Raw genomic sequence first — 16,100 nt, forward strand, 5'->3', positions numbered from 1 at the left:
AATGGTGTGGTTGACAGAATTGCAGGAATGGTAACAATACAATGTTGTGCAAACCCACTTAGGGCACTATGAGTGCCATAGTGAGGCTTTCCTACGTCATGTCATTACACTCAATTGAATGAACCAAAAATGAAACTTCAAGTGCATGATTGGAGTCATTACAGGTCCCTACAAAAATCAGCAGTCTGCCACAATCACAGCAATGTGAAGATGTTGAGGATTCTAGTGTACGACTGTGATGGCGTTATGACGCATACCATACTAGGAGGACTGACCATGAATGCACAGTATTACTGTTCATTTTGGAAAATTACCTGTAACCAGCGTTGTGAAAGGACAGCGACACTTTCTGCAGGATCCTCCCATCATTTTGCATGACAGTGCTCATGCACATGTGGTGCGACCATTAGCTGAGTTATACGCTAGATGGAACTGGGGAGTGCTCTGTCATCCCCCAATACCTCCCGGACTAGAGCTCCTGGGATTTTGATTTGATTCCCAAGATGAAGGAACTGCTTTGTGGCATCCGCTTCCGAACTGTTCCAGACATACTTCGAGCAGTGGACCGTTCCATTTGCACCATCCAGAGAATAGGAATTGTGACAAGTTTACTAAGGATTTCACATCGGTGGCAAGGGGTCCTAAACAACGCTGGTTATTACATTGAGGGACTGTACAGTATAAGTTTCATGGAGGCATCTCTTTTGTAGTGATCATTACAAATTAGTCACCAATATTAAAATATCAACCCTTGCAATAACATACAGTACACATTACCTCTTCTGTAGAAAAAGTAAAACTACACCTTGTATCGGACAGTCATGCATATCAGTAAGTGCCTGGTTAGCATTAAACCTGCAAATTCCCAGTGGAACATAGTTTTCTCCAAGAAAGAAAGAAAGAAAGAAAGAAAGAAAGAAAACCAATGACTTATATTTTAAGACTCGCTGAACATGCTGTTGATTTTTCATTGAAGAACTTCCTAAGAAAATTATTCCACAAGTTTAGTCAGTCCAGAGAGGAAGAACAAGTTTGTTCTAGGTTATGAAACGTCATCTCTGCAGCAGACATCCGTACCATATGACAAATATTATTCCACGCAGGTAACCAAAATTGATTTACACTGTAAGACACTTCCTTGTAAACTGTTATACACGAAAAATCGTGTATATTACTAGTACCATATAAAATTTCAAATAAGCATCTTTTTCAAACCAACATTGTTAACCACTGGATAGTCTTCACTCCATTATCTTCCATATTTAATAATAAAATCAATAGTTGTACAAGCAGACTGGGGTTGAGGATAGGGAAGAGCTTTACTATGATAAGCATAGGAATCAACTTATACACATTGAGCTTATGCAGCATGCTCTCTGAAAATATATATATTTTCTATCTCTTTGCATCCAAACTCCATAATATGTCAATTACTGCAGTGCGTATTTCCTCAATGAAAGAAATATTCCTATCAATCACTAACACACAAAAGAGAAAAGTTGAGCAAGACTGACTTAACATTCATCTCACTCTAAGCATGATAAAACAATCGTCAATAACTTTATGAGGAAGGCAAAACAGAGAAAAGATGCATACTTAGAAAAATTGAGTTACTTATTTGACTGACATGCATTAAAACAAAACAAAAAAACATTGAACACACCATATAGGGAAGACAGAAGATGAAAAGTTAACTCTTCAAGAATGATAGAGTGTGCACGTTCATGAAAGACACAGTGTCCAAGTTGTGAAAACAGAAGCAACGTTCTCACACAGTAAGGCTTTGTGGCACGAGGTAAAAAGGGGTGGAAGTTCCCAACACATATCCACTCATCAGCAACGATTCATATTTATTCAAGTTGCATTAAAGGCAACATCCAAACTGTCTGGCTCCCTTGGAAATGTGTCTCGATATGTTGATGTGAAAAAAGAGCTAAAATTTAAGGGGAAAAAAAACAAGTAGTAATTGTCAAAGGACTATAAAATTACTTAGTTACTTAGATTATGGAATGTTCTGCAAGGATCAAAAATACAAAGTATATAATTTTACAATTTAAGTCATGTAATGCAAGTGAAGTTATATGCTGTGTGTCAGTTCTTTTGAAATTACTTCCTGGAGGCCAGACAATTCCTGTGCCAGGTAAGTGCACATGGCCAGCTTCCTGCCACCCCTCAATCCCCAAACCTTAGCTGTACCTGCTACGGTACTGAACTGCTGGAAGTGATGGGGCGGCTCACAGTGCAGCTGTCGGCCCCCTATTGGAATCATCTGGTTGCCTGATACTGCAGGGAGATTGCTGCTTGGCTGTGTAGTCTTCCCCTGCATCACTATGCACAATATTGCCAAATCAGTTGATGGCAAATAGTGATTTCTAATTTTCTTTCCTTATTAATCAAATCAACATGATTGAATATTGACAACACCAAAATATTAATGTAGTAAGTTGGAATATAAGTTTCAGACATCTTACAACAGTAACACACCTGTCCTCCATATGTTTCATCTATAGCACTATTCACATGCAAATGATTTGTAGTTAAAGGTAAAATTAAAGTAAAATTCTGTACATTCAAGCTAGTGATTATTAACTGGCTCTTTCACCTTTTGTATAGAAGGCCACAACAGGGTACCTCATCGAAAAACTCAAAGCAACTGTAAATCATGCTAAAGCAATGAGTAAAACCCATATCATCAAAAGAAATATACATTACTCTTTTCTACATTTCAGTAAACAATTGCTATTTAAGAGAGCAGCATTTGATATCTACTCTCAACAAAGAATGAAAATATTGAGTATGTACGCAGTTTAATGAAATGTAGATAGCAAAAACCAAACTCATCACAGAAAAATGAACAAAAGTTTAGCTCACAACACTACTGTTTGGGCAAGGAACATACATGCTTCAGAAAAAGCAACTGAACTTCCACAATTCTCTAATTATCTTACTCGCTGAGCACCGAACTCTTAATCCATCAATGAACGGACATGTTAGACTGTTTGTTACTTTCAAACCAATCTGTCAAGTATCAGGGCAGGGTGGTAATAAGAAAAGAGCAAAACTACAAACTGATTGGAATTTACTGTGTCACTCCAAAGAATACCAGAGTTTTATAATGGTTCCTTTTATTGTTTTTAACAGTATTATATTTCCATGCTTCAGGATCTAGCATGACCACTAGAAAATGTTTACTCAACCTCCATTTATTAGCATAAGCTGCATAGCAGAGTTATTGGCATGTGGTAATGAGGTATCTGGTAACTCCTGTCTATGAGCAGCTAGGCTGGCTACAACTGGAAGACAACCCCGTGACTGAACCAGGATGTGTAAATCGGTATACACTTGTAAGACGTTCAGCCATGGTCATTTCCTGGACAACAATTATCCATTTCATAAGTCAGTACGAGAAATTCAGATCTCATAAGAATCAGAAGTAAGAATGATGAGTGAATTTTAGAAATTTCTTACTTCCTAATAAGGATTCAGTAATACTTAAATATATTTTGTTATGCATTCAACAGAATTTTCATAACTTTTGTTCACCTTTTCTATTACAGATAACAAGAGAAAAGTTCTACAGTTTAAATTATCTGCACAGTTAAATGTAACAGAGGACATTAATGTTTTCATTTCATCAGAAATATTACCTAAATTGCAATATCAGTAACCAGTGGAATGACTAATTTGAGATGCACGATGCTGATCAAAAAGTAAGATTCAGGTATAACAAATTCTATTCACTCAAAAGTTAAGATGACAAGCCCTCCCATTTCATTAACAAAGCAAAATCACAATATCTTTATGGGCAAAAGGAAAGAAAAATATCCTCTGTACAGTGTAACTCTTTTTTTACAAGCAGGTTATGAATTAATTTGAACAACCCTCAGATGCTTTTGCCCATGTGCAAAAGAGAGCACCACAAAATTTCAGCCAGTAATATAAAATCGAACTGAGAATATATCAAGCACTTACCTGCACTTTCAAGAGATCTACTTTCTCTATTAGGTCGCCTGCTTTCCCTCACTGTACTACCGCTCAAACTTCCTGCACGAGATTCAAACTCCCTCTTTCGGACAGCAACATTTGGAACACTCTTCTTAGAAGAAAGCCACCAGAGTTCACTACGGTACAAGCTTGTGCGGTCACTGGGAGATTGGTCATCCTCGAGAACACCAGTCTCAAACTGACGAGCACGGCGGGATACAAGCTGAAGCATTTGGTGTTGGGGATAGCGAGAGATATTGCCGTTATTTTCTTCAGTTGGAGATAAGGAGCATGAAAATTGTTGTGAATCAGCTATTGGTGAAGAATGAAGGGATGGTGGGAGGGACGAATTTCCCCCGTTCTTATACAACTCATCGTATTCATCGTTTAGTTTGGAAGAAGGATAATTTACACTTGTGAAGTTATTTACTGAATCTAATGCAGGTATATTTTCATGAATTCTGGCAAGAGTGGTCACAAAGGCTGTTTTTCCACTGGTATGTCTATGGTTAGTCCCAGTAGTGGTACCTGCCACTGGCATAATTGGTCTAAATTGTGATGCTGTACTATCTTGACTGTAAACACCTTTACAGATACTTGGAGGTGGTACATTTGTAACAGGCCCTCCACATATGAACTGCCCCCGAGATTTGCTGTAATCCTCACATGGTTCTGAAGATGCTCGTTCAAATCTTGCAGCTGACCGTGCATCACTGCCTCTAGATGCCACAGAATCTCTCTCTGAATCAATATCAGACTTGACACGTCGGAGATTCTGATGTGTTGGCCTATTGTTGGCAGCAACGGAATGGTTACTTTTTCCACTAATAGAAGTTCTGGATGGTGACTGTTGCCTGTATGAGCTAGGAGAAGGAGAAGTAGATGGGCTTTGGGGTGGCCATACTGGACGCTGAAATTTCTGCGGTCTGGCATAGAACTCCCTGGCAATAATAGCCTGAGAAGCTGTGCTCTGAGGAACAATTTGTTGCAAGTGCTCATTATTTTCATTTTCAGGTAAATTCCACGAAATTGGCTGATTTGGTCTCTTTAGAAATTCTTCCTTCTGCTCAAAACTTTTACGGATTCTTGATATTATCACAGAATCATCACTACTACAACCATCCTGACCTCCAGTTAACGTTGAAGTTGAATCACACGACAATAAACTATCTTTACTTCCATCAGATGTAAAATTATCATGAACTGAACTACTAGGTAAAGAAACTGAAGATTCTCTTCTGCCACCATCAAGACTTAGTCTACAACCTGCAGAACTAGGATAGCACAAACCTTGCAAACTATTTGAGCTACTATGAACATTCTCAGAACTTCCATATCGTGAACTTGCCATACTATCACTAGAAGGAGTTGGTGTTACTACAAACTGCTGGCGTTGCAAAGGCAATAAGCTGCGACTATTATCCGATTTCACTGTAGAATATAAAGAGGCACTTCCACTACTCTCTGCTACATCACTGGAGACAAGTCTCCGTTCATCCAAAATTTGGAGAGGTTTGAACACAGAACTGACACTAGACCCAGGGATCCTCAAAGTATTACCAGAACTGAAGCGGCGATCACTAACTGGTGCACTGTAATGATTGCTTCTCGCAGTTTGAAGGTCAGAAATTGTCACAGGAACATATCCATAAACTGCTTCCCTTCTAGTAAGGGTAACACCCTCACTACTCCGTCGGCCAGGAGCTGCTTTATTATAACGGCTCCTGTACCATGTAGGATCCAGTCCAATGTGGCATGCAGATGTTCCACGATTTTCACTGCCAATGACAAGGCCCTCTGGTGGTGATGGAGAGCTCCACACTTCAGGACTATTCTCTGTTGAAGGTTGGAGAGACCGCTGTTGAGAAGAACTATGACGCCTGTGATGATGGTGATGCGATCCCTGTTGCAACATACTACCTGCAGCGAAACGGCACTCTGTCACCTCGGGTGACTTCACTCTTGAAGGCCGCTGATTTGTCTCAGGATTGTGAGCAGTCTCTCCAAAATACTGTAAAATAAAAGGTGAAGATGAACATCTAATTTTGGCAACAAGCAAATCCACACATTCAATATGTAGAAACATCTAACATTTATCAGAATCTCCTGCTGAAAAAAAAAAAAAAAGTTCAAAACTCTATCCATTTCTCCGCGGAAAGAAGGAAATCAAGTGAGCTGTTGTAAGACGAATGGACATGAACAATGATCTAAAAATAATAGAAGACTATTATAAAGAATAGCACTTCGGATGTATACAGGTGTACGAAAACTCAACGGCAAAAATTTAGGAATGAATTTCTCGCATCGAGAGAAGAAAAAAGGGTTATGACAGCATGGGTCCGGAAACGTATACTTACAGATTTTTTCAAACTTCGAGAAACAAATTAATGTTAGTAATAATTTACATGTTCTGGGTGAAGAAAAAAAAAAAAATTGAGATACCAGGTACAACTGTTGCATAAGTAATCATGTTGTGAACGAATCTGATGCAAGTCTTAAAATACCTTAGCTCACACACAGGATACCGGGCGAGTTGGCCGTGCTCGTAGAGGCGCGGCTGTGAGCTTGCATCCGGGAGATAGTAGGTTCGAATCCCACTATCGGCAGCCCTGAAGATGGTTTTCCGTGGTTTCCCATTTTCACACCACGCAAATGCTGGGGCTGTACCTTAATTAAGGCCACGGCCACTTCCTTCCAACTCCTAGGCCTTTCCTATCCCATCGTTGCCATAAGACCTATCTGTGTCGGTGCGACGTAAAGCCCCTAGCAAAAAAAAAAAACACACAGGATATCCGATCATCTTTCAGATTAGCCGTTTCTGGTAACACGTCTGTGGTTTTCAGTCTGTGTAACATGTCTGATATCTGTGATTAGTGATTGTGGTTTTCAGTCTGCTTACGTAAGTAAGGAAGTGAAGTTAAGTTATGTAGCTGTAGCCGTATGTGATTTGGTGCATGGTGTCTGTTTTTGTGGTTAACAGTAATTGTAACTGTGGTTTGCAGGCCGCTCTGAAGTGCTCATGTACAAGAATGCAGAGCTTGCATGCGTTACATGTATGGTTTGGCAGATGGTAATGTACTGAAGGCATGTCGCTTGTATCAGGAACGATTCTCAAGGCGCATACTGCTGGACGAAAAGACATTTGAAGGAATCCATCGCCGCCACGCACGTCCACCAGGAACCGGGGGACGGTCAAGCAGTACAACCGTTGAGGAGGAGGAAGATGCACTCAACACTGTGGATTTAAGTCCTGGAATCAGCACTAGGTTAGGCTTACAGAGGAATAGGCCGCACATGACAATCTGGAAACTGCTATGAGAAAACCTGTTGAATCCGTATCATCTGCAGGGTGTACAAGCCTTGTCTCCTGCACATTATCCTGTAAGATTAACGTTCTGCCAGAGGTTCCTCCAACAATGCGGCATAACGCCTGACTTCGCAGCTTCTGTGTTGTTCACAGATGAAGCGACATTCACAAGAGTGTGAATAAAGAATTTCCATAATCAACACAAGTGGAGTGATACAAAACCTCATGCAATCATCCAATCTTCTCATCAACAGAGGTTCACCATTAACATCTGGGCAGGCATTGTTGGCGATTCCTTGTTGGGACTCTACATTCCTCCAAATAGGCTTACTGGACAGAACTACACGAATTTCGTGCGAACTGCATTGCCTGATTAGTTGAAAGACATGCCACTTGCATCCCGTCAACAAATGTTTTTCGTGCATGATGGTGCTCCCGCACATTTCAGACTGCCTGCCAGTATGTACCTGAATACCCATTTTCCTGAGCGCTGGATAGGTATAGGAGGACAGATTGTTTGGCCAGCATGCTCTCCTGACTAGAACGCCCTGGACTTTTACCTGTGGTGACATGCTAAGTCTCTCGTGTATGCAACTCCTGTGCCTGATGAAGGAACTTTACGCAAGCGCATTGTGACAACCTGTCAGGCAGTACGCACTACACCAGGCACTTTTGATTGTGTGTGTAACTACATGCGACGACGAGCGGAGGCTTGTATTCAAGCTGAAGGTCGTCGCTTTGAACATTTCCTCTGATACATGCTTGAAGTGTTTCAGCTGCCATTACAGACATACAGTGTAAATGTACAAAAGTTTGAATAAATTTGTAGGCCTACGTATATGTTTCTGGACCCCTATTATCATAAACTTATTTTTCTTCTCTCTATGTGAGGAATCCCTTCCTAAATTTTTGCCAACGAGTTTTGGTACCCCTTTTATTTTCCCAGTAAGTGAAATAGAATCAGGGTGTAAAGATGCTTTGCTCTTTTGTATGTGTGAAAATTAAGCTAAGGAACTATATTTTACTATCTATACATTGAAACTTTATTTTCAAATGCAATATAATTATTTGCTGTTGAATAACAGTATTATTGTAATGGCCATAGCATCCGCCATGCTAATTTGAGACTGAGTGGTCTTGTAAAGTCATCCTTATGGCCCTCCCCTTTCTTCAACTGCATCACTTGTGGACACGTTTAGCGCAAGGCCAGCCTCTTCTCTATCCCCTCATAATGGCAGCGCGTGACCGAGTGGAAATTATGAAGTGATTAATCTAGAGTTTTCTATGAAGCAAGGTCTCTGGAAGTCTCCGGATGATATAGATGTTGATTCCCATAGGGAATCTGAATATTTGTCCTGAATTAGTAAATTTATAATACCAATATAAATGGTCCGTTATTGGACATTATAAATTTTCCAGCTAACTCATTCCTGGTTGCCAGCGTTTTGCCCTCGTGTGCTAGGTTGAGCTCATCAGTTGGTACCTAGCACACCTACCAAGACGCTGGCTAGTGCATACCGTGGAGGCCACTGTGTAGGCTTCTTGGAGCCACCGGCATTGCCAATGCACTATGAGAGACTGTCTACCAAAAACTGATGCCTGCTTGGCTATCAGATGATATAGATGTTAATTCCCATAGGGAACCTAGCACACGAGGGCGAAACGCTGGCAACCAGGAATGAGTTAGCTGGAAAATTTATAACAGTCTCCAGATACCGGACCATTCTGGAACGTTTGGTCTTCCAATATAAAGACATCAGTCAGACGCGAGTCAGTTCTGTTTGAACTCGGCCTGAGAGCAATACGGTCCAGTCCTGTGAGTGAAAGCACTGTGGAGCACCGAGTGCTAATGGAGTGATACTGACGGCAGAAGCGAGTAGCCCAGCTTAGCAGCGAGGGAGAACGCAGCAGAGGAGCAACATGGGACCTTAAAGAACGAAGACTTTCCTGTGTGTGAATGTACGACTGTGCTTATGCGTGCACAAATTGTGTAGCGTGCGGCCATTTTTGGAATGCAGTATACCGTGAACTTCCCAGGGTAGAAGTGATTGAGTACAAGTGTGTGTGTGTGTGTACGTAAACCGTGCAACGTACTGTTTAGCCTGTAAGTATTTGACTGTAGTCCTGGCCTTGCACTAGACAGGTCCATAAGTGGTGCGTCTGAAAAGAGAATAACAGAGTGCTAATGAGTGTACTGTGTACTTGTGCAAGTGGTTGTTATTAGAATTAATAAATCTTAGTGTAAAAGCTACCAGTCGAATATTTATCTACTACTCCGATAACTAGTTACAATTGGTGTCAGAATTGGGATCGACTGGTAGCAGTAGTTCCGTAGCTAATAATTTCTAGTGAATAGTAAAATGGATGTTGAACATTTCCAGAGGCTCATCTCAGTAAGTTTACGAAACTCAAAAGCGAAATCAATTCCAATCAGGGCCCATTTAGAAATGAACTTGCGTGTGAACTGAAATCTGAACTTCGTGAAGCGAAAGACGGACAGTCTAAGTTAAATAAAATTGAAGAGCGACATTATGCTGGAAGTTCACAAACTGGTAGAGAAACAGTTTAAAGAAATACCTCAGGTTTCGAGACCTGAACGAGAAAGTGAGTGCTCAGTGAACGAGACTGTCGGCCATGGGGTGTCCAACAGCAGCAAAGGCAGCTCCAACACCGCGAAGGTAAAGCCTCTGCGGTATGACGGGACCACTTCCTGCAGGACCTTCCGGACCCACTGGACCCAATTCGAAACCATCTGCGGGCATAATGGTTTGACATCAGAGGAGAGGTCCATACACCTATTTGCCGAACTTCACAGACAAGCTGAGAAAGTGATGCATAGCTTCCAGCTTGGTGCCACCTACGAGAAGATTGTGGGAGCGCTTGACAGGTGATACAGTGACCACCAGCTGGCAGCCGCATACAGAGTCCAGCTGAGAAAGAGGATCCAGCACACTATCAATATGCTGCACGTATTCATTCAAGATGTGGAGCAGCTAGCCCACAAGGCTCTGAATGGGCTGCCTCAGGGCTACATTCAGCAGGAGGCAGCCTATACGTTCATCAATTGCTCTGCGATGCTGAAGTTTGTCAAAGGATGATTCTCAGCGAAGAACATAACCTCAGGAGAGCCCCGATGACATGCCCGAGTATGGAAGCAGTGAAGGGAACAGCAGCAATGCACGCCACCACCTAGACGCCAATGCTCCCACGAGATCACCTGCTAGAACTGTGGCAAGCATGGCCACCTGAAGTTGAACTGCTGTGCGAGGTGCGACCTATGATAAGAGGAACAGATAAGGGCCGACAAGGAGAGGGACTCATCGGCACAGTCACTACAGTCCCCTTGTTTCATGTTAAATGTGGTTACAGAGCAGAGCGACGACAACTTGATCACCAACGGGTAGCTCAGAGACAGGCTGTGTTGGGTCACTATAGACACTGGGGTCACATTAACTATTGCCAGGCCTGACATTGCTGAGGGACAGCCGGAGAGGAAATCCAACTGACCCAACGTGCTGTGAACAGCTTCAGGAGACACCATTCTTGCCCTGAAGGTGATGTTACTTCAACTGACGCTGGGACGACGACGCCTACGAGTCTGGGCCTTCGTTACTGCCAGTATGGATTCTGGACCTGGACATACTATGGGCATACAAAGCAACTGTTGATGAGGGACGACTTGTATTGATGCTCAGCAGAAAGGAAATAATGCTCCAACGCCCAAGGATGCGACCCCAAGTAGCGCGACTAACGCTGGCCAGGGACAAAGTGATACCCGCAAACAGCAAGATGATGGAGACAGCATGGCTAGAGACACTCGCGCAAGGTGACAGCAGGGTTGTGGAACCCGGATCGACGACTGCCAATAAATGACTCTACCTGACCAGGACGCTCTATCAGGCACGAAGCTGCGCAACGGTACAAATGCTGAATTAGACGTCGCAGGAGCACAGGATACCCAGCGGGACCATGCTTGGAAAGTGTGAACCAGTCACGTGAGTCGTACCAGCAGATGACGTAGACGCACAGATCCCGGAAGCAGGAAAACGATCGGATAAACTCTGGAAGATCATATCCAATGCCTGGAGGCACCTGGAAGTGGGACAGCTCACGGAGCTTAAGGAACTAATCCACGAGTTCTGGGACATCTTCACTGCTACCAGAGGAGACTATGGAAGTACAGACAGGGTGTACTATCGTATTAACACCAGCGCCGCCGTACCTATCCGGTAGCCACCCCACAGGGTACCCCTGGCAAAGAGGGCAGAAATCTGCTGACGAAGCAGCAAGGAGGCATCGAGGAGTCAAACAGCCCGTGGTCATAGCCAATTGTTCTGGTGAAGAGAAAGAACGGTGACCTCCACTTATGTGTCTATTACTACAAGTTGAACAATGTCAGAAAGAAGGACTCTTTCCCGTTATCTTGGATAGGTGACACCCTAGACACGTTGTCCGGAGCCCACTGGTTTTTAACTTTGGACCTGAAGTCTGGGTACTGGCAAGAGGCACTCCATCTGGAGGGCAAATGAATGACTGCATTCTCAACCGGCCACCGGTCGTACCAGTTTACCATGATGCCCTTTGGCGTCTGCAATCCGCTGGCGACCTTCGAGCGACTGATGGAGTCTGTACTGAGGGTACTAACCTCACAAAGCCTGCCTCATATCTCGACATCATAATGGTGGGATGCACATTTAGGGAGCACATTGAGAACCTGAAGTGTGTGTTCTGGAGACTCCACAGGGATCATCTGAAGTTAAATCCTGGAAAATGCTGTTCCATCTGCGCACTGACCACTCTGCACTGACCTGGCTCCTAAGCTTCAGACACCTGGAAGGACACACAGCTCGCTGGGTTATAACGCCTTGAGGAATGAAACTTCACTGCTGAGCACCAATAAGGAAGGAAGCACTGCATCACCAATGCTCTGTCCAGAAGACCATGCACTGAAAACTGCATACTGCCAGAAAGTGGAGAGTCAGACAGGCATCATGGACATCTTGGCTGTGAATGCTACCACCGCTGAAGGATGGGCTCAAGGTGCCCTGAGGAGGGAGCAGGTTAAGAGTGATATCGGGCAGATCCTGCACGAGGTCGAGTCGGGGCAGCAGCCAGAATGGAAGAACATCACTGAACGCAGTCCAACCTACAAGGTGTACTGGGGCCAGTGGTCATCTCTCAAAGTTAGTGACTGGGTGCTTACCCATGTGTGGGGGTCTACCGACAGAAAAAAGCAGATTGCCTGGCAGGTAATTCGCAGGAACATGAGAAAAGAAGCGCTGACAGAGTTGCATGCAGGCACCGCTGCCAACCAATTGGGAGAGATTAAGACGCTAAACGGTGCTCGACGGCGTTACTAATGGGTGCACCCGAGGACAGACTTTGAGAGGATGTGCTAGTTGTGCGACAACTGTGCAGCAAGCTGAGGCCCAAGTACCATGAGTAGCGGCCAGATGATGCAGTACAACATTGGAGCACATTTCGAAAGGATCGTCAATGATGTCGCTGGACCATTCCCCAAATCAGACACTGGGAACAATTACCTACTCCTGGCCATCGACTACTTCACAAAGTGACCAAAGGTCTACACCATCTCTAACCAAGAGGCATCGACAGTGGCCGACGGCTTGGTCAGGAAGTACTCCTGCCACTTCAGTGTACCGAGGGAACTGCACAGCGACCAAAGCAGCAACTACAATATATTCACAAAATTACAAATTACACGGTACTAGTTTCGACCCATCTAGGGGTCATCATCAGCCGTATTGGAGCAAAGATCATTAGTGGCGAAATCCTAAGAAAATGTATTATTAACTATTACCATAACATCTCATTTCACTTGTTATTCTTTAAAATAACATTTTCTTAGGATTTCGCCACTAATGATCTTTGCTCCAATACGGCTGATGATGACCCCTAGATGGGTCGAAACTAGTACCGTGTAATTTGTAATTTTGTGAATATATTGTAGTATTGAAAAGGTGGAAACGTTTACGTTGTTATTATTATTACTTATATATTATTCTCAGTTCAATACGGACCAAAAACATGAAATTCAAAACCATCAACAAAGCAGCAACTTCGAGCCGAGGGTGATGCAAGAGGTTCTGCAGTGCTTCAGAGCATGGAAGACCCATATGACGCCTCTCCAAACACAGTCTGATGGCATGGTGGAGAGTTTTGTGAAAACAGTCAAGGAGCATCTCAGTAAGGTGATGTCGGTACACCAAAGGGACTGGGATGAGAGGGTTTCCTTCTTCATGGCCTTACGAGATGACGGGTATGACACCTGCCAACATTGTCTTCGAAAGGGAGATTCGCCTGCCATGCGCTGTAATGTTTGAGTCGCCACCAGACCAGGAGAAGCCAGCAATGGACTGTGTGGGAGTTGGTGGATTGGCTCAACAATATCCACGATTATGCCTGATATCACCTGAGGGTAGCAAGGGAACTGATGAAAGCCTGCTACGACATGCTGGCGAACTCTGCAGATTTCTAGGAGGGTCACTGAATGTGGCTGTATCGCCTGGTGAGGACAAAAGGAAAAGTCTGATGATTGTTGTTTTAAGGGGCCTAAGATCGAAGGACATTGGCCCCAAAGGAAAAGTCACCGGAGCTTCAGTCACAATGTAAACGCCCATATACGATCGTCACGAGGATTAACGACATCTCTAAACCCCCCCCCCCACAAGGGAAGATGCTTGTTGTTCACCTGGATCACCTGGCACGATATTGTGGAGCAGATTGAAATAATAACATTAAGTTATTTAGTTAGCTATTAGCTAACAAATTGATGTAAATCATCCAAGACGATTTTGTATTGATTAGGTGGTCTAATAAATAACTTAATGTTATTATTTCAATCTAATATCATCAATACGGACCAAAAATGATATTTATTACATGTAATTGTGGAGCAGCTCGTGATGAGCAGCCTTAAGGAGGGGCAGTGTAATGGTTACAGCGTGCACCATATAAATTGGTAACTTTAGGCAGGCTTGTGAAGTCTCCCTTATGGCCTGCCCACTTCCTCTTAAACTGCAACACTTGTGGACATGTTTAGTGCAAGGCCAGCCCTTTCTCCATCCTCTCATAGCAGCAGCGCGAGAACGAGTGGAAACTACGAGGCGATTAATGTAAAGTTTTCTATGACGCAATGCCTCTGGAAGTATTCAGATCCCAGGCCATTCGGGAACATTTGGTCTTCCTATATAAAGACAGCAGTTTGACGCGAGTCAGTTCTGTTTGAGCTCAGACTGAGAGCGATATGGTCCAGTCCTGTAAGTGGCAGCATTGTGGAGCACCGAGTGCTGTTGAAGCGATACTGATGGCAGGTGCGAGTAGTCCAGCTTAGTGGCGAGGGAGAACGCAGCAGAGGAGTGGTGTGGGACCTTGAAGAATGGAGACCTTCCTGTCTGTGAATGTAGGACTATGTTTATGCATGCACAAACAGTAGTGTGCAACCACTTTTGGAACACAGTGTACCATGAACTTCCCCAGGGTAGAAATGATCAAGTACAAGTGCATGTGTACGTGAACTGTGTGTCGTACTGTTTAGCCTGTATTAGACTGTAGTGCTAGGCATACTGAACAGAGAGAATAAGAGAGAGCGCTAACGAGGGTACTGCGCACTTGTGCAAATGGCTGTTATTAGAATTAATAAATCATATCGTAGAAGATACCAGTCGAATAATTACTTATCTACTACCCTGCCATCTCATTACATTATTTTACATACCAATATCTACTTTTGCAATTTTTGTAATGCCAAGTTGCCATCTATTTTGTTCCATCAGATTTCTTTCACATGCTAGTAAATCTGTAGACACCAGATTGGCATATCTTATCACTTTCAGATACCACTGGACTGAGCAGGGATCAAACCTGCCAACTTAGGCTAAAGACACCACTGCTCTACCATCTAACCTGCTCTGTTTATGAATTTCCTACTTTGATATAATAGATTCCAGTTCCTCCACCAATAGTTTGTCTTTTCTGATGACATCTGCCTGATAAGTGTAACTTCCTTCCTTTATTTAAAATGTGGTCTGATAAGACAGACATTTGTGTGTACCTACAATGGTAAGTTCACTGGAATGGGAGTTGCTGCATAAATAACCTTTTGTTTTGTGAATAACAAAACTTTCTTTTTTCTTTTTTTGCTACCTGTTTAATGTTGCACTAACAAATGCTGATTTTTCAAGACATATATAGACTTGCATACAGATTTTTAGTGACAATGGAGTGAAACAGGTCTAGGACTGGGAAGGAAGTGCCCATGTTTAAATTAAGTTATATCACTGGCATCTGCCTGGTGAGAAAATGGGAAACCACAGAAAACCATCTTCACTGCTAGCAACTGTGAGGTTTGAACCCTCCTTGTCACAAAGGCAAGCAGAGAGGGAGAGAGAGAGATAGAGACACACAGTTTCTGGATATCCCTACATAATGTGGAACTGAAACCTAGATATCGCGATAGGTGGACCTGTTGGTATAAAAGGAGTCTGCAAGTATTGTGTTGTCAGTACAGAAACAGTAACACCAGAATGGGTCCGTCAGGAGAGCTCAGTGACTTCAAACGTGGACTAGTCATTTGATGTCTTTCGAGTAACAAATCCCTCAGGTATATTTCAACGCTTCTGAAACTGCTGAAGTCGACTGTTGGTGATGTCACTGATGTGTTAAGATGAAGGAACAACCACAGCTAAACCGAAACTAGGCAGACACTCATTTAATGACGGACAGGGACTGTCGAGCATTGCGGATGGTGGTTGAGAAAAAAAATATATCGCAGGATATCAGTGGAAGG

General features: G+C 43.1%; 1 protein-coding gene across 1 annotated transcript in view; it reads right to left on the reverse strand.

The window, feature by feature from the left end:
* RhoGAP19D (Rho GTPase activating protein at 19D) overlaps window positions 1–16,100 on the reverse strand; it is a 528,281-nt gene that overhangs the window by 447,403 nt on the left and 64,778 nt on the right. The window contains exons 5-6 of the mRNA XM_068226072.1: window positions 3,973–5,995; window positions 2,111–2,328 (exon numbers count right to left, since the gene is read on the reverse strand). Coding sequence (XP_068082173.1) covers window positions 2,111–2,328; window positions 3,973–5,995 — 2,241 coding nt within the window. The remainder of the gene's footprint in view (window positions 1–2,110; window positions 2,329–3,972; window positions 5,996–16,100) is intronic.

This window comes from Anabrus simplex, chromosome 2, assembly GCF_040414725.1.
Source record: "Anabrus simplex isolate iqAnaSimp1 chromosome 2, ASM4041472v1, whole genome shotgun sequence".
In the NCBI taxonomy this organism is placed as follows: Eukaryota; Metazoa; Arthropoda; class Insecta; order Orthoptera; family Tettigoniidae; genus Anabrus; species Anabrus simplex.